At 39.8% G+C, this 26,081-nt stretch overlaps 1 protein-coding gene across 1 annotated transcript in view; it reads left to right on the forward strand.

Annotated features, from left to right (window-relative positions):
- Positions 1–1,362: 1,362 nt before the first annotated feature.
- The window catches only part of roraa (RAR-related orphan receptor A, paralog a), a 249,257-nt gene continuing 224,538 nt past the window's right edge, over positions 1,363–26,081 (forward strand). Inside the window, exon 1 of the mRNA XM_042495631.1 lies at positions 1,363–1,625. Coding sequence (XP_042351565.1) covers positions 1,472–1,625 — 154 coding nt within the window. The 5' untranslated portion in view covers positions 1,363–1,471. The remainder of the gene's footprint in view (positions 1,626–26,081) is intronic.

Raw genomic sequence — 26,081 nt, forward strand, 5'->3', positions numbered from 1 at the left:
TGTCTATCAGCAGTGTGGCTCTGCACTGGGAGGGCAGGACCATGTCAAAGTCCACGTGCACCTCCTGAAAGAGGCGGGGTTTCCGCCTCGCAGCTCGCCCGCTGATCACATGCAGAGAGCGTGGTGTTTGTAATTGCTGCGCAACAAGCGGCGCGCGGATGCCGGTTGCCTGAGTGACGTTTTGATGCCAGCTGCACGCGCCATTATATCTTAAAGCTCTCTAAACTGCTGCCTGTGTGAAACTTTTAATCAGAGCAGAGCGGAGACTCTCAGGTTAATGTGTGAGAGTCCTTTTTAAAATAAAAAATACAAAATAAACACTTTGGGTAGAGTTCTCAGTAGTGCACTCCGCTCCTCCCATAGAACGGTGGAGATGATGATGATGATGACAAACATAATGAAGAGTCCTTGTTTGGATTCTCTGACATGAAAGTTGTCTTGTGATTTAGCTCATGCAGAGTGCTGTAACCTGCAGCCAGTAATAACATTCACTGTATAGCAGTAAATCATTTCTGCACCTCCACAGCTTTTGACTGTGAACTTGCAAAAATTGCATATTGATAATGCAATATGTTGATGTGCATGGTAATGGCCATTTACGCTTTTGCGAGTTAGGATTTAAGGAAAATAACAACTACAAAAGCTGCAGTTTCCACGTGAATGATTTCATTATTTGCAGTATGATAGATTCAGACATTTTTTTGCCCAGCTTTCAGTGTCAAATTAAGCAGCAGCCCGCAGTGTTATCACTATTTCCCCAACTTGTAGGTGGGATAATACACAGATGTATAACTGTGCTGATGAAGGTTAGACAATTAGAAAATATTGCCATTTCCATGTAAAACTGCACAGGGTCGACTTGCAAGCATTGCATATTTATAATGCCATATCATGATGTGCATATTAGTGGCCATATTTAGCTTTTGCAGATTATGATTAAAGTAAAATAACCACAAAAGCTGTACTTTTCATGTCGATGAATTTCATTATTTGCAGTTTGATATATATCATGAGATGATGCAAATGTCATTGTTGTGTATCTAGACATTGTTTGCCCAGTTTTCAGTGTCAAATTCAGCAGCAGCCTACATGCAGTGTGATCATAATTTCCCAAACTTGTAGGTGAGATAATACACATATGTATGAAACTGCTGATGAAGATTAGACAGTAAGAAAATATTGCCATCCCCATGTAAATCTGCGCAGGGTCGATCAGCGTGGATTACTTTCAGGCCTACATCTATTCTTCGGCTATTGACAACCTCTCCCTTTCCAGTGTGCATGACTGGAGCTCTCACTAGCGCTGCTAGTGGACAATCAAACCTACACACCCACCTCCAGACACACTCGCATTTCTCATTTCTTACTTCTAGTCTAAATTAGATAGCAAGACGTAGTGCCGGAGCTCACAGATCGCGTAGAATTAGTTTCAAGTACTAGCGGTAGTTAAACAGTGAATCTGAAATTCAACATGGACTCCCCTCCAGATCCAGCGAGCGACCCGGGCAACAGCGCCTCGGAGCCGGCTACCCCGGTCAGGGAAACCCCGGTAAACCTGGAGACGCTCCGGAAAGCGGACCATCCAGCCCCGGTTCGAAGGCAGACCTGCTCAAGCACCAACAGAGGTAAGCGGACCGTGGTTCGCTTTCTTTTAAATTTCACTGTGTGAGAAATAAACCCCGATCGCGGATTATTTTTCCAAATCAAACTTCAAAATGAATGAAATCGCCTCCCCATAAATAACTGCACGCTGTCTTAAATCCAAGCACGGGGGAGATAGATGGCTTTTCTGTTTTCGCTTTTATGCGTTCGGCTGGAATTAGTGCCTCGGTGTGTGTTGCTGCTTTTCAGGCTCCACTGACAGCTCAAATCATAGGGGGGGTGATACGGTCACAGATGTCACATTTACTCTGACTGCAAGCGAAATCAATTACAACTTAAAATTGACCAACGGGAGCTTCTGTCGGTGCCAAAAAAATGGCCAACCTGTCCGCTCCAACGCGATATAGTCAAAGTGTCAAAAGTGAACTTTTTTGGAGGGGGAACTGTGGGCTAGTTTATCGATCATTCTCCTTTGTAGGGACGTGTCCTCCACTATTCCTCACACAGCACACAGCGCCGTCTGGCTGGATTTTTTTTTTTTTTTTTTACATCTCCTTGCTAAGATTTTAGGCTATTCCAGTGTGCAAAAAAAGACGCCCCAGCAGCTGGAATCTGCTTTCAAACACTGTTGCAAGCATGAAGGCGCTGCATGCGACACCATGATGACACAATGAATAACTCCACTGGCCTGTGATATCAATTAGCCCGTCAAAAGTCTGCATTGCTGCTAAGGACGAGTTCATTTTTACATGATTTACCCACCACGTCCCGTCCATGTTGTACAGTACAGACAGTATTTAACCACACCCCCTCTCGGCTGTCTCCAGCACAGGCTAACCGGGCTCATCCAAGTTCAAAGAAATCCCTGATTTCTCTGCTGATTCTTTGCAAGCACACTCCGTGTGTGTGACATGACAAGTGAGGCGAGCCATGTGACAATTAATTCACTTGAACGGTGGGGTTTTTTGTGTGCGCGCGCTCTTCCTGTGCGCACGGGTATATTTAGAGTGTGATATGGTGAATGTGGAATGTAAGCTGGTTATGTAACAGGTTTAGCCATAAACAGAGGCGCGCAACTGAGAGCAGAAATCATCAACGCAGATCTTTTTCACTTTATACAAGAGTCCAACCTCCACTCCCCGTGAAAACCACTGATGTTTTAATTAGAAAAGAAAAAATAAATCACAGCACTTCTTGAGCGTGTATTTATACAGACGGCAGTGAAGGGAAACTGTGTGACTTTGTGGGTTGGCACAGCCGGAGCACTTATGTAATAGCGGGGCAAAGACAGGTAGTTGGGAGGCTTCGTGGATTGATTTCTTTTTTTCGCAAGTCTGACTTTGAGACACTCCTAACCTGCTGACCCATATTCACCCCACCCTTTTATGCACAGGATTAAAGTGCGTCTGGGAAAGAGAAAGACAGGAAAAAGAACGCCTTCGGTCTGTTATGTAATGCTGAATGGGTGAAAAAAAACACATGTTCAGTGGGACAACCTCTGCAGCTTTAAAGGAGTTTCCCTGCACTCAAACTTTATTTTGACCTTTGTGCAAAGAACAAGGAGGATTGTTAGAAAGCATTAGCAGCCGAAGGCTTGAAGAAAAGTTTGGAGAACTTTTAAAAACTTAGTGTGAATCAACATTTATCTGAAATGGGTTGTGATTAAAGTCCTATATTCAGTTATTGTAGTATGTTTAACCCTTTGAAACCTGGAGCAACATCATTTTTCTTGGTCTGCGTTCAGACGCCTTTCAAAAGATTGTAAGCCTGTGAACTCTGAGCAAATAGATTTCTTTCAAAAACATAGGAAAAAAGGCAATGAGCAACTTGGTCAGAAATGTTCCATAAAGTGCAAGAATTGAATAGATTTGGAAAATTATTTAAAAAAAAAAAAGCTTAGGCAAAATACTTAGGGGGGGGAAATAGGTAGGAAAAAAAAAAATTAAATTGATCCTAATTATATATTTAAAATTATGTTACAAAATTATTATAATTTTTAAAGCACTTTTCATGGTCTTTTCCTTACTGGTGTTTTTTTAACTTTCTTTGGGAAAAAACCCTAATTTCCAGGTAATTTTCTTTTTCTTTTTACTAACTTCTCCCTAAATTTTGGGTCATTTCTTCCTTTGTTGCTCATTGTCTTCTTCCCATGCTTAAAAAAAAAGCCAGTTTTCTGTGTAGTTCATATGTGTCACCCGTCATACAGGATGCATGCTCCATTTTTACTGCAGGGTAATTAATTTTTAATCTTATCTTCCAGAATCAGTAAGTTGCCATCTGTTGCTCTGATGCAGTTATATAGTAACGGCAACCTATTGCGGTCTGCCGTCTAATCTATACTCTTGCCAGTGTTTACAAGGCATTAAAATACTGCAGCAGTTGCCTTATATTTGTTTTAAAAGACACTCAACTGCGCCTACAAAGCAGATTATTTTTTAATATATATGTTCACCTTGCATGAGAGTAGAAGAAAAGTTTCATAAAGACACTGTAGCATGTTTCACTGTTCTCAACCTAGATCACCATCATTTTTCTTGTGCTGCATTCAGACACCTTCACAAGTATTTAAACCTTCAGAAACTGAGAAGATTGCTATGTTTTTATTCGAAAACATGAGAAAAAAGGGCACTGAGCTACTTGACAAGAACTGTTCTGCAAATTGCAAGAAATTAGAAGATTTGGAAAATAACTTTTAACAACAATTTGGAAAATTGTCCAAAAATGTGGGGTTGTTTTTTTTTTAAACTGTTTTTTCTTCTATTTTTCATGTAGTTTTCTTATACCTTCACAATGTTTTTGCTAATATTTAGGTCATTTCTTCATAAGTTGCTCAGTGCCTTTTTTGAAAGACATAGGTCTCAAAGGGTTAAAAAAAAAGCATACATGTAAAAGTGCAAGTGTTCTAATAAGAGGTAACCGCAGCTGGTTTATTGCATTGGCAAAGTTCAGTGCAGGATTACTCAAAAAAAAAAAAAACAATAAAAAAAAAAAAAGGCTCACCGTCCTGTTACAGTCTTGTAAGACATTTTTTCGGATTACAGCTCCACGCTGAGACTTTTCAGGCCAGCCACAGAAACCAACATCTGAAAGGCGGCAGTCGCTCGCTCAGGCGCAGTTTCCCTCTTTACACCAGCTGTATTAGACTTTCTGAGGATGCACATTTCTTATCCTGCATGCAGAGCATTTACTGTTTTAACCCTGAGTGCTAATACCTTTTAAGTAGAAAGGGCTTACTTCAGCAGAAGCTCTGCTGTAAGACTTGAGTGGGTCAGAGAACAGGCCTTGGAGGGCTGTGGATATCATTACGGGAAAGAAGAAAGGGTGTTATTTTCATATTGCAAGATCCCTCGCTTCGCAAATTTGGAAACAATCAATATTAATAGCTTGGTTATATAAGGTCATGGTCTCTGCAGAGGCTTGGAACCTCACAGTTGCACAGGGGAGCTGAAGCCACAGATCTGATAAGAGCTCCGGTGTCCTGGATCCCCTCAGAACACGAGTTTGTTTCAACGCGTGTGAGTGTTGTAGTGTTGTAGTGCGCTGAATGACAGTGACCACTTGTTTTCTCACCGCACGCATGTTCGTTCTTTTCATTGACGGCAACAGTGAGTCATCTCAACATCGTGTTCCTTCGTTTGGGAGAAAGAGGTGGAATTGATTGGTCCTCATAAAGGAGCAAGAACTGAAAACATAGTGTTGCTTTTTAGATTGTGAAAGTTGTCACCAGGTGAAGTGTGGTTTCTCACAGTGGAAAATACTACAGTGCAACTTATTAACATGCCTCAGTGTCATATCTAGAGCAAATCTCTTTTCATCATTTCATATTAAATACCAGTTTCAACCTATTATGTCACATTTGTATAGAAGCTCAGTAGTTTTTGAGATTATTTTTTTAAAATCCTCCATTGTGCAAAGAAAATCTTACCTGTCACTTCAGTTTTAGTCGCTAAAAAAGCACAGCATAAAAACACTCCTCCTAATGAACACGCAACCAGACTTTTCGTTCGTCAGTTTTATTTTTGGGCAGCGAAACGAGAGCTCTCGGCTAGAATGGCAGCATTTATTCAGTTGTTGTTGACACAAGACGGATGAGGTTGCAGAGGCTTTAAAAAAAAAAAGGTTTTTACACAAAATCTCAGAAAGCCCCAAGTTGGCACGGGAGCTTGCACGCCACTCGAGTGGACAGCAACATTATTGAGGCAGTGGCATTCTCAAATTCAATGAATTAGGGCTCCCTGCCCGCTGGAGAGCATGAAGATACAGGTATAGGCTTATAGCTGAGCCTTCAGCTCGGACAGATCCGGGAGAGGAACTCCATTAGGTGTCTCTTTTTTTTTTTCTGGCTGGCTGCCTGTAACACAATATCGAGTTTCAGTCCTCCTGTGCTTTCAACCCTTAAATGTGGCTGAGGTGATAATATCATGAGGTCTTTTATTGGTACCTGTCAGACACTTAACATTGTTAAATGTTAATAATCAGCCCATTGAAGTCAGAGCTCAGTATTTGATCTATTCACATCAAGTTCTCTGCAGACCAACAGCAACTGAAAAAAGATAAACATTATTTCTTCTGAGCTGCTACACAGACAGTGACATCTGCTCTCAGTTTAGACTTTGGCACTGCCACCTTTAGAGAAAAAAGGATCTGTTTTTATGAGCTTCAAAGGTCAAATTACATTTGGGCGGCTGGCACTTATCTAAGGAGGATGTACCCGTGAACGTCAGCATAACACCAGGATTAGTAGTAAAATGAGCACTGATTGAGATTTTATCATGTCAGGTTGAGGCTCTTTTCCTTCTCGCTGTCAGTTCAAAATAACAAGTCACAAAATGTGTAAAGAAATAAAATAATGTAAAATAATTATTTGTGAAGTGCTATAAATTGCTTATTACTTTTTTTAGATCTTTTTTTAGGTCTCTTTTTTTTACAGTTTCCCTCAGCTGACTGTTTTGCTATCTATCAACTTGTTCCAAAAATATGTGTATGTTAGGGCTGGGCGTTAAGAAAAAAATCAAAATATCACAATATTTCTGAACAACTACTTGATATCAATATTGTGATGATATTGCAGGCTTGGCTATTGGTGCTTTCATAAAATATTTACCCAATGAGATTTTTAATAAATAATCATCAGCAATGTGGATATATTTCCGAAATGGTAAAAGCAAATAAAACAACAGCTGGTCTGGTTTGTTCATACATTTTTTTCAATTTATTTATTTAAAATATGGGACAGGGCATAATAATGAGCATTTACATGGATATATGCAAGATTATAGCCAGAGGCTAATTTCCATCTTTGGTCCCATGATAGGTTTATGTTAAATAAATAAAAAAAACTTGAACATGACCACCACAACACATTCAGTACGAGAAGTAACAATAATAAAATAGGCTTTACACTAATCAACAAAGACGCAGAAAATGGTACAAAAATGAACGTTTTTCACATCAGTTACATCACTTGACTGTACTGCAGCCTTTAAAACCAGGAAAAGACATAATATTAAGATATGAAATGTAGAACTGTAAGAAGATATCTAGTCTCATATATGGTATCTATATAATATTGATATGTTCTCCAGCCTTAGCTTATGTATTTTTTAGATATGTTTGTGATCCTAAATTAATCATTTTCCGTAAGGTTTTTAAAGTTTTTGCTGCTGCGTTGAGTATATGTAACAGTTCTGTTGCATGAAAAGTGATCTTTGATTTTAAAGTGTACCTTTGTTATAAAGCTAACTCGGCTAGAGTCATACACATCAGAGAGGCATGTTTGGCTGTCTCTTGCTAGAAACTTGGTTTGAATTTCCTAAAGTGTCTTTGTTGTGATATAAATGGCTCAAATTTACTTTTAAACTCATTATATTCAAATATTTAAATGAAGTCCCTCCTGGTTTTCGGAAACAGGCCAAACTTTAAAATTACACACACACGGGCATGTTATGGGACCTTTTAAGCTAAATATTTTTGGTGCTTTATATACTTAAATAGGAGACATTTGAATGTTTTGAACTTCGTCAGCAAGATCTCTGGGTGTTTAACCCCTTTGGTTTTATTTGGTGTATCAATGCTACATTAAGGGGGCTTTAATATGTATTTTTTGTAATTATTATTTGAATATGATGTCTAATTTATAACATATGAACGACAAATCATGTAGTGACCTGTGATGCTGTTAAGTGGAATGTTTTTGATTAGAGGGATGCTGCAAGAAAGGACCGGGTTGATTTTATTGTAGGAAACTAACAAGACGTTCAACACTTGACCCCTGATTCCTGCTATAAGCCTAAACATCTGCACCAATAGCTTTAAAGTTTCCCATGCTGAAATATATATGCATGTATCTCATATTCCGTCATATATTCTCTGGCACCCCTAATGTAATGCAGAAACCCAGTTCACCAAGGTTCAAGGTTTAAGTTGTTTGAGTGCTTGTGCTTTCGATCAGTTCAGGGCTTTTTTTTCCTTAAGTGCAGTTGTTACGCAAGTTGTTAATTGGTGCTGACATATTACAAAACACTTCATTACACAGCTCAGGATACGCTCTGGATGCAGAAAAAAAAGTGCAATGGTCTGAAAAAGTACAAGAATCCATTGCACAAACGTTCTGGTGTAGCTGCATTTTTTTTTGGTAACCTGTTAAGTCAGTTCTTAGGTCTATGGGGTGTACACTGAAGGCAACTCACTGCAAGCCTTAATAGACTATATTAATTTAAAAAAAAGTTTAGAAATGTCAAACTTACCCTAGACCAAATCCTAAAGTTTTACCCTTGTGGGACAGTTTATTTTGGAGTTTGAATCACCAGTGGCTTAACTGGGGCTGGCGAGGAAGTTTCAGCTGGTGACAGACACCAGATTTGATGTGAAATCTCCTGTGGTGAACGACAGCTCAGATCTATGGCCCATTTACAGAAGTTTGTATCTTAGATAGAAAACGTCTGAATAGTAATGACCGGAAATACTCCAGATGCATTATTGGAGGGTGTTAAAGGAGTCTAAATTTAATGTGGCACACTGTGACCTAAGTACTGGTGCTGCTTGGCTCCTCGCTGCTCTGTGCCTCTCTGATATGAAGCAGGGCCCCTCAGAAGAGGCCTGGAGGGAGAGAGGTGGTGAGAGGGGTCTAAAGGATCACTCAGAGGGATTCTTATGTCGCATAAAGTGCCAAGCCTTTCACATCTCTAGCAGTGTGGAGGGTGCAAGCTAGGTAAGCCCTTCGCACTGAATACCCCAGCACTCAGTCAGGAACTTTGACCAGCAGTATCTCACAGTATGTTTACATGCAGTGTTGTGGAGCTAAAGTTATAGCTCGATTAGGCCATTTAATTGGACTACTGTCCTTGTCCCAGTATACAAGCGCCGGGGGAGAATCCATTTATTGACAAAATTATTTCAGACTTGGCCACAGCAGGTGGAGATATGCACCGTTCAGTTAGTTGCAGTAAACCTATGTTATTTATACAGTCTATGATAAACAACGCATCACAATCACAATGGTCATTTACAATAATTTTGGGGTAGAAAACTGTCACATCACGTACATATGATCAACTCGAGCAAACTCTGCCTTCATTGATTAGTTTTAAGCCACCTAGAAAAGTCCATGTAAGTTAAAGTGTAATCTACGCTATATTTAGAATATTTTCAGTGTTTTACCTTGCTGTAAGACAGCCCGTACCGACAGGGATTTGAAGGTGTTATATTGAAATCACCAGACTAATGAAAAAAAATACTATTTACTCCACCAAATTGCAGAGTTTCTGCTTTACTGCTGCCTCCATCAGCTGTTGCGAAAGAGGAACAAATATTCAAATATAGTGTACACTTAAAGAGATATTGCTTTTTAAAAATGTTTTTTTAAGATGGCTAAAGTATGTTTTGCTGTGCGCCCGTTCACAGCAGGACGTCGCTTAGCTTCCATGCTGGTGTTGTGGGACTGTATTTTATCAGGAGGGTAGCTGGGGTGTGACTGTTTTATATAAAATAAATATAAGATACTACCTTTTCAAGTTGTATCTCCCTTACCTAAGACAAAATCAAAAGCACAAGTCCCTCTTCAGTGCTTACATTTAAAAAAAATGCCTGACCTGTTTTTTAGCACCCCTTCCCTCCTCATAAGTAATGAACAGTCCCTAACCACGGAGGGAGTCCGGCGTGGCGACTTGGAGCACGCGCAGAACAAAGAGTTCAGTTAAAGTCAGACTGAGGTGTTTACATGACGGAATAGCTCGACTTCAGTCGCATTATCTGGGTGTGTTGGTCTGATTTTGAGAAATTTAGTTTAGTCTGATTTTAATGGCACTAATATGTTTACTTGTATTTTAAAAGTCCAGTCTTTCTTGGACTAACACAGTAATTCTACTTTTTCTAATGTAAACGTACTGTCTGTAACCGTCAGCACCGTGCCTTCATACACATGTTCATGCTGCTTTACATCAAGTCATGTGGACATGAGTGTCTGCTTATTAAAAAAAATATTACCACAGAGCCTTTACGGTTTCACGCAGGCTGCAGAGCGCTGACATGTGCTGAACACTTGAGAGAAAAATCAGGATGATCCCCCGGCTGCGGAGGTCCTCCCAGACCTTGTGCATGTGCTTTAAAACAGGAAGAGGTAACGTTGTAAAATCTAAAGTATGTTAGTCAAACGGCACACCTCAAGAGCCTCTTAACCATTATTTATCTTGCTTTCTGAAGGCTAAATGGCCCTCACGGCAGCTCCATTTGAAGGACTGTGGAGTGTCAGACTACGACATTAGGCTGAGATGAAAATTGAAATGTGTCTGGCATAGATGAGGAACAGTAGCAAGGCAGAAGAATCCGTGTGCTTTCTCCTCAGAGTGATTATAATGTAACAATGTCTTCACACGTGTTCTCAGGATGTATTAAATATACCAGAATAGTCGAGATTAGAGAAAGTGGTCTCAGGAATTGCTGAAACTATTGGTCTTGTTTCAAGCGCATCAGTCTGGCATCATTAGTCTCTGCATCATTATTTCACCACATGTGAAGTTTTTTGTTTTTCATTTGCACAAAACCATCTTCAAATTGAACAAATATTATAAATAATGAAGTTGCAGGAGCAGATCACTTTTTTTTCTCGAGTGCTTTGATTTTTTTTCCCCCCATCGCTTCTATCACACAGGGTAAGGTAATAATACTGAGGAAGGTGCATATCACATCCTCCGCCGTTATTTCCGTTACATCAGTACCGGTGGAGTATTACTCAACAAAGTTTATTTGTCACCTGAAATAAACAAAAAACTTTTGGAGACAAGGGAGATAAAACGACTTGAAAATCAGTGTCATTTCTGTTGGCTTGATTATTTATATTGGAATAACAAGCGCAACTTAATCTCATAAATAAAAAAGGGAAAGATACAGATCCGTCCCCTCCAGGTACTGCCGCCACTTAATCGAATTAGCTCCACTCTCAGGCTTGACGGGCTCTTCAAACACCCCTGGTGACTTCTGAGTGCCGATTACAATCAGCTACTATTTTCAGCCTTTGATTAAAATCTGGTGAGGTTGGACAGAATTTTTTTGAGTGCAGAACCAACTAATTATTAACATCGCAGCCCATCTTCCTCTCTATTTTTTGCCAGTTACAGAGGGCCAATGGGCTGGAGTACTTAAACAATACCCATAAGTATTAATCATGTTGAATCACTCTGTGTGAAACTATTAGCTTCTTCTTATTGAAACGTCTCATACTAGTCTGTGTGTTGTCCAAATACGAATATTTTCACTGACCTTTGTGTCATTTTAAACCAATCTGAGCGTAGAATTATTTGTGAAATCAAAGAATCCGTTTGTATTTGTTTCACAGTGTAACATCACAACACTATAATCTTTTTTGGAGCTGTTTGTACAGTTGTTCTCATTTGGCAGACGACAATAATGCACACAATCTTTTTCTGCGCGAAATAATAGAAGATGATCACTGATTGTTCATGCCTCACACAGTGTGTCATAGAATCATTGTAATGTGCCTGTCAAACACAATTCGGCTCTTTTGTTAGTTTCAAAAGGCAGCTTTTGAATATGAATAAGTCACTAATGAATATTTGGTTCTCGCGTGTGTGTGGATTGATTGCTTTAGGAGGCGTACTAAGACAGAGTGTGGCACGATGGGGCTCAATCAATGCAGCAATGCTGCCGCTGTGCTGCTTTCTGACAGTGATTGAAAGACAGAGTCACTCTTCGCCATGTATGCTACACGAATCCTGCTCTCATTCACTGACAAATATCAGCTGTCTGATCAATCAATATTTGCAGCTTTATTTTACTAATGCAGTGCTTAAGAGGCAATAATTAACGCCATGCTGGGTTGTTAAAAGCCTATTTTTATGTGACAGACAGAAATAGACATACAGAAATAGGAAGATGAAGGCCTCTGGTTGATGTTGATAGTGGCACATCATGCAGACGTTCCTTACACACTGAACTGTGAACTTAGAAGTACAAGAGATTTTCTTAGCACACAATTCCTGTTGCTTTCAAGTTATGTTAATGTGCAAAACTCAATTTATTTTTCCACTTTTAACTATTTAATTTACTGTCATTAGAATAGGATTTATTACCAAGTAGGTTTTTAACTCACAAGCAGTCTGCTTTGGTGTTTGTAAACATACAATAAAAACAGGTGTGTAATCACCTATTTAACATGGGGGGTGGGGGGGCTCTAAGGGACCGTTTACATGGCAACGGTTCTTGCATGAAATGTTTAGTAGTGTTGTGGTCTGGCCTTTTGTTCAAACGACTATGGCATGTTAGGGGCCTGAAAATGTTAATTTTTGAAACCAGGTTCCAGAGTGTCATTTTCTGAAAACGCCACCCCTTCTGTTGCCATGTAAACTGATGATGCGCTTGTGCGTGGTGTTCTTCTATGGTGTGTGATTACAAATTTACATCGCCAGCTATCGGCCTGGCATGCGTACTACAGTGTTTTTGGATGTTTTTGCGGATCCATGTACACAAGGGTCGTTCTCATAATGTTATCATATGAACACAGATTTTTTTTTTTAAACACAAAAGAAAGAGTGCTTTTCCAGTAGGGCCGTTCTCGTCTAAATGTGGCCTAAATCTCCACTTTCTGCGACCCAAGCATCTATGTGGTCTGAGTGGAATTTTCCCTAGGAGAAGTTTTGAAAAATTACAGCTAAAGTGGCCATTTTAGAGCATTGTGAAAAAGAAATCTTAGATCTGGGGCTCTCAAAGTTTCGATGATTGAGTGCCATTTTAGGGGACTGCATGGGAAAAATACAAACTATGACATTTAAAAAAAAAAATACTTACACTATTCAAGAACTGCTGACAGTGAAATAGCCCACGTTACACTCAAATTACGATAAAGTAATTTAGAACCAGTAGTAATAATAATAGTAATAATAGTAGTAATAATAGTGGCAATCTGGAAAGTTTATTTATGATCATAATTAGCTAATAACAATTTTGGATAGTGGTGTTTGCTTTTGAAAGCATAGCAATTTTTTTTCTTTACATTTTTTAAATAAATTCAAATAATTGATATTATATCAGCAAGGGGCACATTTTGAGCACATTTTGTGCATATTTCAATAATAGTAATAATACCTTTATTTATATAACACCTTTGAAAACAGAGTTTACAGAGTACTTTAAGAAACAAAGCAAAGCACAAATGGGATACATAGATGGTGATACAACAATGGGAAGCCAGCAGCGCGACTGAACACCATCAAGAAGAAACTAGGGTAGAGTCAGAATAAAATTAAAACCAAGGAACATAATACAAGATGCAAGACGTAAAATGTCAATATAAAATATTACAAAGTAATAAACCAACAGCAACAACAACAGAAGCAATAAAAGCAATAAAATCACAGATAAGTTAAAATGAAATAAATAAAACATAAATTAAAAAGGTAACATAAATTAAAAGAAAAAAAAGAATATTGGACTGGGAGGTGTTTCCCCAATATATTGTAATTATTGCCTAGAATAAACATATTAAGAGAAAAAAAATAAAGGAAAAGTACTGCAACAGTTAAGAGCATAAATTTATTTTATATATTATGAATGTTATGGATGACTAACAGGTATTTGGATTATAAGTAAGTAAAGGAGAGTACTTTGCAGAAGTGGCAGGTTAATAAAAATGCAACACAAATCTTTAAAAAATGAGAGGTATCTACTTTTCGAATTACTGCAGGCAAAAAACCTTTATCAACTTACTCTCATTATACACTTATTTCATTCTGCCTTTGTTGTGGTTTGAGTAATTGAAATATAGTATGAAACAGTTTAACTGAGGGAATATTCATTCGATGTCATCTTGTGTTAAACAAGTGTAGCTTGTGATGCTCATTAATTTCTGCTTGCTCCACTTGCGGTGTTTGGGCTCTCTTCGCTGGCTCGGTGCCACAGCGTCTTCTGAAAGAGCCACTTCATCTCTGTCAGGGGCAGGTGGAAATTTGCTGCACACTTCTAATTGGACAAAGTGCCTTTCAAACTCCGAGCCATCATACACAGATCAGATTATCATACAGACCAGGTGTCAACAGAGGTTTTTCACCTCCCTCGTCCCCTCCTGCTCTCTTGTACATCTTTTTGGTCGACTTTCAGATCATCCCTGTGCTGTGTCGCCTGTTCAACTCCCTGCCGCCTAGTGGCCCAAGGCATAATAAGCCTTGTCTTGCAGATTAATTACAAGAAAGTGCACTTGTTACTTTGACTTTGGAGCTTTTATTGTAGGGCAACATTCGGACAAAAGACATCTTCTAAAACTAGGAGAGATCAAAATGATCCTCAAGTGATTTAACAGATGCCTAAGATTCGCAAGCTCCTAAGCTTGAAGTAATAGCCGGTCATCTTTTGTCTCAAGTACAGAAACATTTTGCAACAGCCGGGAGGAGTATCTGAGGCTGCAGGCGAGCTCACAGGGGGCTTCAAGGTCTGCAGTATAGCTCGGGGCCAGACCTCACTGTGCTTGTAAAAGCAATAGGTGAAATCTTCAGATCAATTCTTCACATAACAGGTAACTAGAGACAGAGAGCAGTGCTCCAGTGATGTTATTTAGTCTGTTTGAATCAGTTAAAAGCATAACTGCTGAATTTTGAATGACCCATGGAAGTGAAACAGACTAGTAATTGATGTAAGAATAAAGTAAGGGTAGTCTATACGCAAGATAGATAAAAGGCTTTTTTCCGTTCATATTTTTTTAACAGATTAAATATAGAATAAAACTCAAATGTTGAAATGCTGTTCTGGACCGTTAACGTTGAAAAACATGCTTTTGTCAACGTGTTCCAGGACAGATTTGATTCTAAAACATCATATAAGAGACACATTGAGTCACTGGCCTTCGAGGATGCGGTACATCTGTGTGTTGTAAGTGCTGCAGTCGGAGGAAATGTTGATTTCTGTTCTGTTATATATGAAATGTTATATGGGAAGTAGTAGGCTGTAAATGGAAAATAATGTGGTGCATAACACTAGACCTTGAAGGGCAGTGCAGGTATGTGAGCAAAGACAATACAAACTGAACCAGTTGCACAAAGTGTTGGTTTTCTTTATGTATTTTAGTCAATCAGTTTTAGCTGCATTCATTGCCAGTGCATATGATCCACCTGAAACCTGATTCTTCTGCTGAACAAAGCTTATCGGTTACTTTCAAAAAGCTGTTATTTGACTTCTAACAACTTTGCCGCTGGTTTGTTGTTGCTCTGGCTGTAATTTCATAGGGTTTTCCACACATACATTTATTTGTGGCCGCCTACCATACTTACAACATGTGCCGCCCTGTATTAATATGATATTTTTGGAACCGGATGGTTCATTAGGAGCGCTATTGAAACATATACCCTTTGGTTAGGCCTGGAACACTCTGCCTGCGTGAGGAGTGTGTGAGTGTCGCGGAACCTCTTGTTTTTTTCCAATGCACGTGTTAAGTGTTAAGTCAGAGCAGCCACACCGCCTGCATGAGCAGTGCTGGTCAAGCATGTCTCAGCTGCTTGTCAGCTGTGGCACATCTAGAGAAACGGTGGCTTGCCAATTTTTTCCGCATGCTGCGTACAGCTGTCAGTAGAAATAGACAGTGAAAATGGCTTTTTGATAATTATACTGACTCTATACCACCTTTAATGGCAGTTTCAATGTCTTTATCTGTCACAGAGATGAGGAAATACAACCATATCTGTTTTACTCAAACTTCCCTGCTTCTCTTTCAAAATAAAAGTCCTCTGACGTCTCAGTTGACAGTATCCCATCAGGTGTTGACACAAGGCATTTTATTGTGAAACATTTGCAGAACTGTGTTGTTGACAATACAGGGGCTTAAATGGCTTCATAAATTAGTGAAATATGTGCTTATAGATGTGGAAATAGAGTTCTCTTTTGTATTATCTGCTTGCAAAACAAACCGCCATTCAAAATCTTTTATCCCTTCAGCGGTCAGACCTTTTTCTTACCCCGCTTCCTTGGCTCCTGGTACACTTGCCTTATTTTGTATTGTGAAAGCTGCTACGTGTGTTTCTTGTGTGGGTTTGTTTTGTAGTTAGACATGCCGCTCTGAACTGATTTCCCCTAGTGCATGCGTTTATGCAGCGGTTTCTCATTTGATCACAGTATGGTGGTGGAAACCAGTTGCATATGGTGATGAATTCCTTATCACTACTTCTTTCACACATCAGGCAAACTTGGCAAAATTTTGGCATACTCGATTGCTTATCTTGTCTGCACGTCGTCAGCGCAGATGTATTACCCTGCGCTGATTTGATTCTGGGCAAAGGAAAGTGGACAGGAGAGATTGATGGTGGTGTCCCCAGTCAGACAGATAACACCTGATTCTGCCTGCAGGGGGTTGGTCTAGCACACTCCTCCCCTGCACCTCAGACACATCCAAGGCTGTAGTGAGGAGGTGAACCGTTCCTTCACTCGATGCAAATTTGGGGGCCACATTCAGAGATGATCCCAGGACGATTGAGCCAATGTGGCCCCGAGCACTCTGCACCACATGATCCATGCATCAGCCACACCTGGGAGAAACCCACACAGGCATGGGGGTCATTTGTTTAACACAGGTGCATCATGTATCTCAACACACTCAAACAAGCTCACACACACACACACACACACACACACTGTGCACGCTTGAATGCACGCTCAGAGACAGACACATGCCTGAATGCACACACGGTCACACACACACACACACACACACAAAGATACACAAGTGTTAATGAAATGCTGTCTGCTCACATGGTTTTATATCGGACACATGTCTGCAGTACAGCACCTTTCGTTATGACCTGTTGTTTCTGTCACTTTTTCAGTTTTGGAGGTCTTGATAAAATATCATGAGGGGAAAACTGACTGTAATAGAATAGCACTTGTGAGAAATGTACATCAGGAAACACTGTTTAAAGTGTGATTAGGGGGGATAAAATATTTACAGTGTTTTGATTAAGTACGAATATACTGCATCTTTATTGGATATCTACAGATGTTGGTGTTGTCAAATACATCAGTTCATTGGTAAATTGCAGTTCTAAGCATTTGAAACATTTTCAATGATCATTTTTCACAGTAATGATACACCTGTACCAGCTGCCCTTTACTTCTTTCTCAAATTGTTGATGTTTACTACAGTCGGTCTGCTGTTCTCTGTCACTTACCAAAAAAAATAAAACAAAAAAAGGAAAGTTATTGTTTTCATCTTATAGGTTTGGTATTTTTAGCTTTTAATAAAATGGCCTCTATGCAAATTAATGGTAAAGAGTATTGATATTTTTCAAGATGTGGTAATAAAGACAGAAAGTCCAGTATCCTGGCAACACTAGAAAATGCTCAAGTATTTCATAAGAAGTACTCGTTATACTGGATTAATATTTGGAATGAGCTTAAGTTTTCAAACTGATTTTCCCAAGCTTCTTCCCAATGATTAACTCATTGAGTGCCATTGACGTATATATACATCATTCAAAAGCCAACGCTTCAATGCCATTGACATATATATACGTCAAAGTGTGTTTTCGGCAGCTGGCATAAGGGGGCGCTCTCACGCTCCCTGTGTGTACTTTTGGGGCTGCTGGGATTTGTAGCATGTAGCATGAAGTGGAGTAGCCGGGATCAGAGAGCAGAGCGATCTGTACAGAGGTGATTCGAAACTACAGCAACAAAGCTACATCAATTCAATATTGGCATAAAATGCCCCCCAAAAAACCGAGAGGGTCATGTGGCCAGTTTTTTCTCAGCTTTTTAGAAAAAAGTGGTCTTTTTGATAAAACTAGCTTAACTCAACTTCAGATAAATCAAGAATGGAACAAGGTGCAAACAAACATTTTTTCCATGATGAAAAGGAGAGTTTCTTCTTTCATTTGAGCTATTCCGTGTTTTCAGAGTCTTTGTACTAAATATTCTGTGGGTCTTGAAAGATGACTCAAAATGGCCAGAAAAGCTGGCACAAGCCACTTTCCATTATATAATAGGGCTGGCACTCAATGAGTTAATAGACAAACTGATACGTGGCCGCTCCCACGGATAAGGGGCTCGCCTCTCCATTGTCATTATCCGAAAACACGCCTACATGGCCTTTGATTGGAAATAATGACAGCTAGTGCAGTGGCTGCAATAGAAATAAACCTGCTAATGTTTTGAACATCCATCACCATGTTTCTTGGAATGTTGTAAGAGGAGAAGTCGCATAACATCACTCAGTGGAAATGCAGTCATCTCGCAACTGTGTTTTACCGACATTTAGAAAATATTGCTGAAGTTTTAAGCAAATCTGTATTGGAAATCCACCTACTGTACAGAAACATGAAGGATTTAAAAGGTGCTGAGTTATAGCACTATATTATAATATGTGTATAACTAAAAGTACAACAGTTTTTCTTGTTCTAAATATTATGGTATTACCCCTGTTTTGAAGTGTAGAATCCAAAGAACACTCGTCATATTGGCATCATGCTTGCTTGTTTCCTGCTCTTACTGCACCATATGGATACAGAGGGCATGTTGTTAATACTCTGCTCTGTACTTTAAAAGCTCTTTTGATGCTATTACATCATTTGTTGTAATTCACCACCCATCAGTAACATCTGAGTGTCTTATGATCCCCACAAATCAAAGTATGCTGCAACATCCTCAAACAGACATACAATGCAGCAAAACACATTTTCTGTTTTTTTATATTTTTTTTTATTCAATAACAAGGTGTGCAGCACTGGTTCTCAGTGTGTGAAGCAGATGGTGAAAGGCTAGTGTATAATAGATCTCAATATTAACTGTAGCACATGCTGGGAGTGTTGGTGGATGGCACACAGCAGAGTAAAAGAGAAGCAATGACCTTCTGTCCCATCATTTACCCCCTCGTGCCCCCCATACCGCTCTCAAATTACTTTGTTTTAGCCAATTAAAGCAGCCGGCTGAGCATCAAGCAGACTGCCATTTTTCGCTCACCTGGACCCATGTGACATTATCGCTCTGTCATCGGGAGAGATGGCCGTAAGTGGGAATCTCCGGCATGGCACCGTGCCACCTTAGACCCCACTGTGTTTCGCTCAGATTAATGCAACGATTCTCCCTCCAACTTGCAGGAATCTCAGTCGGCTATCTCACCTGTTCCCTGCGCACCGCTCCCCTCGCTGCATGAACCGGCGAGCAAATGATTGCGCTGGCTACACCATGCTCCAAAGCACACAATAGATATACATCTAGTGATATTTCCTCTATTACCTCTGGCGCACAAAATGATCAGTTTTGAAATGTGCAAGGAATCTATTGTCCTTGAGTTGTCTTGTCGCTGATCAAGATAACATATGCTGAGAAATGGTTCGCCATCCAGATCCTTTAATGGCTCAATAATAGACAGAAAGACGGCAGACACAACAATACCATGGCACGGGATGAGTGAAGGACCAGAGTGTGTGGTGTTTAACAGCCATACGAGCACAGATTATGTGCTTGAAGGGGCTGAATTGAGTGCCAGCAGTGACAGTTGGGCTGGGAATTGAGTGTGCCGGGGACGTGCGGCTTGACTCCGCTCGGAAACACCACTGGGTCCAGGGCTCATCTCTGTAGTCCTCCGCCTCCCCTCCTCCTGTAGAGGCATTGTGGCCTGCCGTTTGCTCTGCTTCACCAGGGGAATGGACGGGCCCCTGCTCCCGCTTGATGAGCACTCACTAATGGCTGCTTCTTTGAAAGCCGACGGGCCCGTTTGAGGAGGAGTGTCTTTTACTTCCCTCCAGCTTGCCTTGGCTGGGCATTCGTCAGGCTGCCTGGCTTTGCTGTCCTGCCCACATGATGGTGCGCCAAGGGGCTGAAACGTCTGTCATTTGTTTTACTTTCAAATAAAAGTTGATGATTTACCAATAAAAAGTAAAAATAGTCTTTTGATGATGTCTGGAGGCATATGGAGAAAGTGTTGCAATAGCGACATTTTCAGCACTGTGTTGGGCTGGAAATAACAAAAGACAAAAGAGATTTGGCTTTTTACTTTTTTGTACCTCCTCTGATAAAGAGTAGTACTGTAGTGTTGTGTAGAGTGAACATGAGAGTATAGAAAGTGCGATAGATATCAATATGGTTGAGGACACACTAAAGGCTACATTACATTAATATAAACAAGCTGATTGTCTGTTGACTCATGTAATGGCCGGCCAAAATGCACTATGATGTCACACAAAGAGAGAAACAATTAAACCCCCCCAGTTTATGTTTTATGTAAGGAAAGGTATTTTTACTGTTCAGTTGTATGAGAAGGACTCCAGCAGCAGGCTTGAGGAGATGTATTCTTAACACAACTTAGAACCGGGAGGTCTGTAATAACAAAATAAGCAGCTATGTTTGGAATTGGGCCCCTTGACAGTTTGCATACTTTTACAGGCTGTTAATCCTCTATAGTTGAGAAATATACACAAAGCAAGCAGGATGACAAGAGCATCTACCGAAAGAAAAGAGGAAACCAACAGAAGTCTTAAAAGTGGTATTTCTTTAAAGACACCTACACTTAGATGAGCTAGAGATATCTTTCTAAACAAATTATACATTTAAAAAAATACTTATTAAAATGTGACATGCACAGTGCTGCATTGTAGAGTTACACAGTTGAACTGTTTTTCACCATTTTTGTGTGTTTTATGTTTTGGGCAGGATTGAATGTTGGCTCGATGACATACTGAGGCCAAACTTAACAACCTCTCCCCCCGTTAAAACTGTTGTCTCATTCATCCGCTGTTTGCAGTACCACTTTCTCTTTTCCACAAAAAATAAGCTATAGACTGCTTTTCTATTGCAAGTAGAGCAGAGCTGTGTACATGGCACTGCAGTAGGCCTGGAGGGTATGTGTCATACCTTTCTGTGGGTGCGCAGACTTATTTGGATTAATGTTTTAGGGCTGGTTAGGAGGAGACAGACAGTAATTAGTGGTGGCATCTTGCTGGTTGAGGAGGTGAAATTAGCACGTTCACCCGGGTGTTGTGTTTCCATCAATGCTGATCAGAGCTGAAAGCGATACATACCTGTGACTACTGTAAAGTCTATTAAAAAGCCAGATGTTAGTGGGTTTTTTGTGCAGTGGGAATGAGGCTCAAGTGGTGAGTCCGCTACATTCAACAAGCTCTATTAGCTCTTTCAGTCTAATAATTACATCAATGAACAACTGTCCTAAATGTCACAAAGCAAACCCACTCAGGGAGTGACTAATAGACTAATAAATACATGCAAGAAACTCATAACATGTTAAGAACTATTGATGTAGTATGATGTACATTTCTCACAAGTAATATTCCCACAGCTGTTCTTCTTATTAAACAGAGAAATGCAACTGTACACTTTTGAACCCAACTTTCTCTCAGTCACGTAAGACTGGCGAGGCTCATCATAAAACACACTTCATTCAAAACTGACATAAATAAAATAAAACTCACACAAGCCTTAGTTACTCTTGTTAGTAATCTAGTAAGTTAGTCCACTTTCAACCATTCACTTGCTTCAGGTTGGTTAAAGTAAATCCTTCATTTTCTGAATTAGAAAAAAAAACATGCCTTTTTCCCCCACAGTGTCTCTCTGCTGTTGCTGGCTGCCAGCTGTTTACAGTCCTGTAACTTCTCCCTCCACCACTAGGTGTTGCTGTGTCTTTCAACTCAGTTGCATGTTCCACCAGTAGGGACCAGAGACGAAGCTTTGGTGGTGCGTGCTGTGCACTACATGCAGTGAGTTAAAAAGGAAAGGGGAGTGCCTGTATTTATGACAGTATTAAAAATTATTCCCTTGGGATTTCTAAATACCCTGTTATTCCATAATATGGTGATACCGATCAAGCCTAGTGTGTGTGCTTTGTTGCTGGGTAAGCTGCTAATGAGAGTCTGTAGCTTTACATGGGCTTTAGCTCAGCACCTTCAGTGGACACGTCCCCAGCGTCTCAGAGCAGAGGAAACCTGCTATTTTTTACACAATTTTGAGACCCAATTTTATATACTTGGCTATTTTTTTAATCATTCAGTTTGGCTTTAGTGAAACATTTTTTATTGGTTTGCCAAACTCATAACAAAAATATTTATTTTTGCTTTACCTGGACTTAAACACCTGTACAGTTGATATTTTGGTAAAGCTGCCAGCTATGAGGTTGTTTACATTCCTGGTACCCTTGACCCCTTCCCTGTCTTTTCACCCCAGAGGGAGCTGTTGCTCCTGCTGCCCTCCTCCTCACTGCCGTACCCGTGTCCAGCTTCTGGAGACTCCATTAGGAAGTTGGAGTCGTCCTTGGAAATCTCCTCTCTATAACTTCCCCTGTCTTCGCTCCCTCTATCCCTCTCCCACTCCTGTTTCAGGTGCAGTCTTTATTTGCCCCACTTGAAACTAGGGTGAAGGTCAGAATGGCGAATTTGATATAAGAGCTGACGTGCTTCTATGGAGCACCTTGTCAACTCAAAACAATAGGTTTGCAGGAGCTGTTATGCTGCATAAAGAACGTTCGCATATTCCCAGAGAAATGTCCTCGGCTAGACATTCCCAAAAGAGATGAGAACATGTGTCTGCGTACACATTTTTTTTTTGCCAGACCTGGCCCAGCAGAAAATGGAGGTTGAAGCGAAAATGAATTTATTTAACATGTGAGCAAAAAAGTTATTTCAGGGAGATTCAAAAAGTCATCCAATTTGCATGATAGAATCTTAATGCTTGCGATACTTGATTTATCCAGTGTATTCAGCTTTATGTTGATCTAAATTTAAGCTTTTGTTCAAATCCAACATATAATATTGCTGCTTTATTAGGCTGCACATAATGTCCATGACGGAATAACAGATGTTAGCAGTTGCATAATGGTGAGAAAAAAGCAGCCGGCTGTGGTGTTGTTACAGCGGTGTGATCAAATACTTTAATTTGATCCGACCTCTTTGTCTCAGTTGCATCTCTTTAGCTGCCTCATGGTGGTGCTTACAAAACAGAGCGTCATCAAACAGGTCAGACCAGGTCCAAATACCCAGCGTCAGACATTTACAGCGTGTAGCTCATGCCATTTCAAATGATGAGCTGCACCCTTTGCGCATTGAGTGTCAGCCTCTCCCCTCTGGGATGAGGTTTTTAGTCCCAAAGTGTAAAACTAAGCGATATAAAAACAGTTTTGTTCAAGCTACCATCACACTGGTGAACAAGCTGTAGAAAAATTGCACAATATTATTTGGGAGCTTATATTTTTTATTTATTTATTTGCACTTATTAGATTGTTTTTATTTAAGGTTTGGTTTTTATTGTTTCTTGTTGGTATTTACTACATCTTAAACTTTTTGAGTAACACTGGGGCTCTTTGTTTTTGTCTTTTTTTTAATGTTTTATCTTGTATCTTTTTTTTCCTTGTTTTTATCCTTTATGTTGTCTGTGGTGTCTGCCAACTGTGTTGAATGGATGCTTTGCATTTAATACTGCAAACCAAATCTACCTACAGTTTAAATAAAGTAACCTGAAATATGCAGCTCTCACACTCGAGTTTATTGTTGAACTAATGAAACAGTCCTACTAATCAGGCCATGGCAATGAATCCATATAGGTTATTTGAGGCTATGGCCATTTTAAGAGACAGGCACTTGAAGTATCTTGTGATTTAAAAAAAAAAAGAGCCTTATTAGGAAAAATCATGAGTGGAAAATGGATTGATGGATGTTAATATAACTGCTTTATTCATTGTCAGAGATCTCTCAGCAACCAGTTGTCACAGGCAGTTTGGTCTCAAATTAAATTCATTTGGATATGACATTTTAATTGGAACACTATTCCCATTAATTGAACAAATTAGAGAAAGTCTGCTGGGGGAAAGGTAATCTCTCGGAGAGATGTTTTGGAATTCGCAATTTAGAATTAAAAATCAGCTGCTCGGCTTTTGTTTGTGTGGCAGCCAGTTTGCGGCAGACGCACGGGGCGCCAGCGCTCGCGGGGTCTCAGCGGCACTCAGGGCTCACATTGTCTTCATTAAAAACGATTAAGGAATAGGTCAATTTAGTCTGCTTGGCTGGTTGGAGCACTTCCTCCTATGAAATGTCTTTGTCTTCATCTGCCCCAGCTCTGTGGGCTCGGGCAGTCACTGGAGCAGCAAATATTATCCGTCGCTATTTCATGCATGTTTACATGTCTGATTGAACGTCGCAGTGAGTCATGGTGGCATCCTTTAAATGTTGTCATTTAGTGTTTTTTTTATTATTATTGGTATGTGAGTGTTTGCGTACACATGTGTTTTCATGCTCCTGTGCTCTGTTTCAGCACGCATGCCGTCTGGATGCTGATGAGCTGCTGTCTGATTAGCAATGAAAAGCGCTGTTCGCCCCGCAGCTTGAACTACTGTGAGCAATTAATTACGCTAATAAAAATCACCTTAAAATTTGTGCGGTTGATTTCATAAACATATGTGGAAACACAAAATGTTCCCCACATCAAACATGAGGTTTTATTGTAATATTTCGGGCTGAAACAGATGCTGCGTCTGCATGGCTAAATAGAGGTTTTTATAGCTATACTTGTCGTAAAAGGAATCCAAATCCACTGTTGCTTTTTTCACTGGCTGTGTGTTTACAGTTTCTTCACATTCACTTCTGTTTAGAATACTGTGCAGCTACCTTCCAGAGAGACAATTAACGGACTAAATACAAAAATGTGTTGCAAATTTCTCGTTTCAAGGTGGCCACCTGTCAGTTTAGGTAGATTTGGCCAGGAGAGAAAACCTGGTGCCAGGAGGAGCCAGGTGTAGATAAATGTTGCACATATGTCATCAGATTATAAAGGAAATTGTCTATCCATTATGCATGTGCATTCTGACAGATGATTGCAACATTATCCTCTAATTTTATGTACATTTGTTCAGCAGCATCATACCAGATATGTGCATTATGCTCTGCGTATACAGTAGTAGGGAAATCTCTGTTGCCATGTCGCTAATATTTGAATTAGCTTTGCAGAAGGAAGCCTTTTGAAATTTGGGCTCATTGTGTTCCGCCCTATTCAGACACTGTGGTTTCTCGGCTACCACATTGTTGTGTGTCAGACAATATGAGCACCTGTGACTGTGAGCTTGAACCTTGAAAATGAACCACAGCACAGACTTGAACACAACTCATTTGTGCTCTCAAATTGAAACGATGTTCCTTTTTTTTAACCCCTTAGAACCTGGATCGACCTCAGTTTTGTTGAGCCCTATTGTCTAACACTCAAATCTAGCTCCTGTGGGTCCTTTTCTATTTTTTGAAAATATGGGGAAAGGGCAATGATAAACTTAGCCCCCTCCCAAGAAAAAAGATAAGGTGAAAATTCGCAGCAGTGTGACAGATTTTTATTTGAAAATAAATAAATAATAAAAACTATCCAGAAAACCATGTTCAAAATTCATATCACTATTCTATACTATAATTAAAAATACTCTACAGGGGCAAAAAAAAAAAAAAATTAGCACTTCATTTATGCTCTCAAATTGAAGTAATGTTCACTTTTTCAACCCTTCAGAACCTGAATTGATTGTTTTTGGTTTTTGCAACTACTCTAATAATCACTCTAATAACTAATCTGGGGCCTGAGGAAAATGGTTTCATTTCTTTCGAAAATGTGGGAAAAGGGCAATGAGCAACTTGGCAAGAAATGTCCTGAAAATTGCTTAAAAAATTGCTTAGCACTGTCTTAAGGTACTTTTCCCATTTTTTTCTGTTTTTTTTCTCATTTTCAGATATTTTTTTTGGAACATTTTACTAATTTCTTGCTAATTTTTGGGTAATTTATTGTTCAGTTGCCTTCCTCCTGTATTTTGAGAATATAGAGTCGTATATAGAAGAGCCCTACTCTTGCCTCTTACATGAATGAAGTAATAAATAAATAAAAATAATATCATGAAATGCCAGGATGTACAGTCGTGGTTAGCGGCTGGAAGCCCTAATTGGAGCTCTCCATAGTAAAGTGTGGAGGGAAAGCAGAGGATAGGGTGTAAGGAGGAAAGAGAGAGAGCCAGACAGAGGGGG

This window comes from Plectropomus leopardus, chromosome 11 (genome assembly GCF_008729295.1).
Source record: "Plectropomus leopardus isolate mb chromosome 11, YSFRI_Pleo_2.0, whole genome shotgun sequence".
NCBI classification, from domain to species: domain Eukaryota; kingdom Metazoa; phylum Chordata; class Actinopteri; order Perciformes; family Serranidae; genus Plectropomus; species Plectropomus leopardus.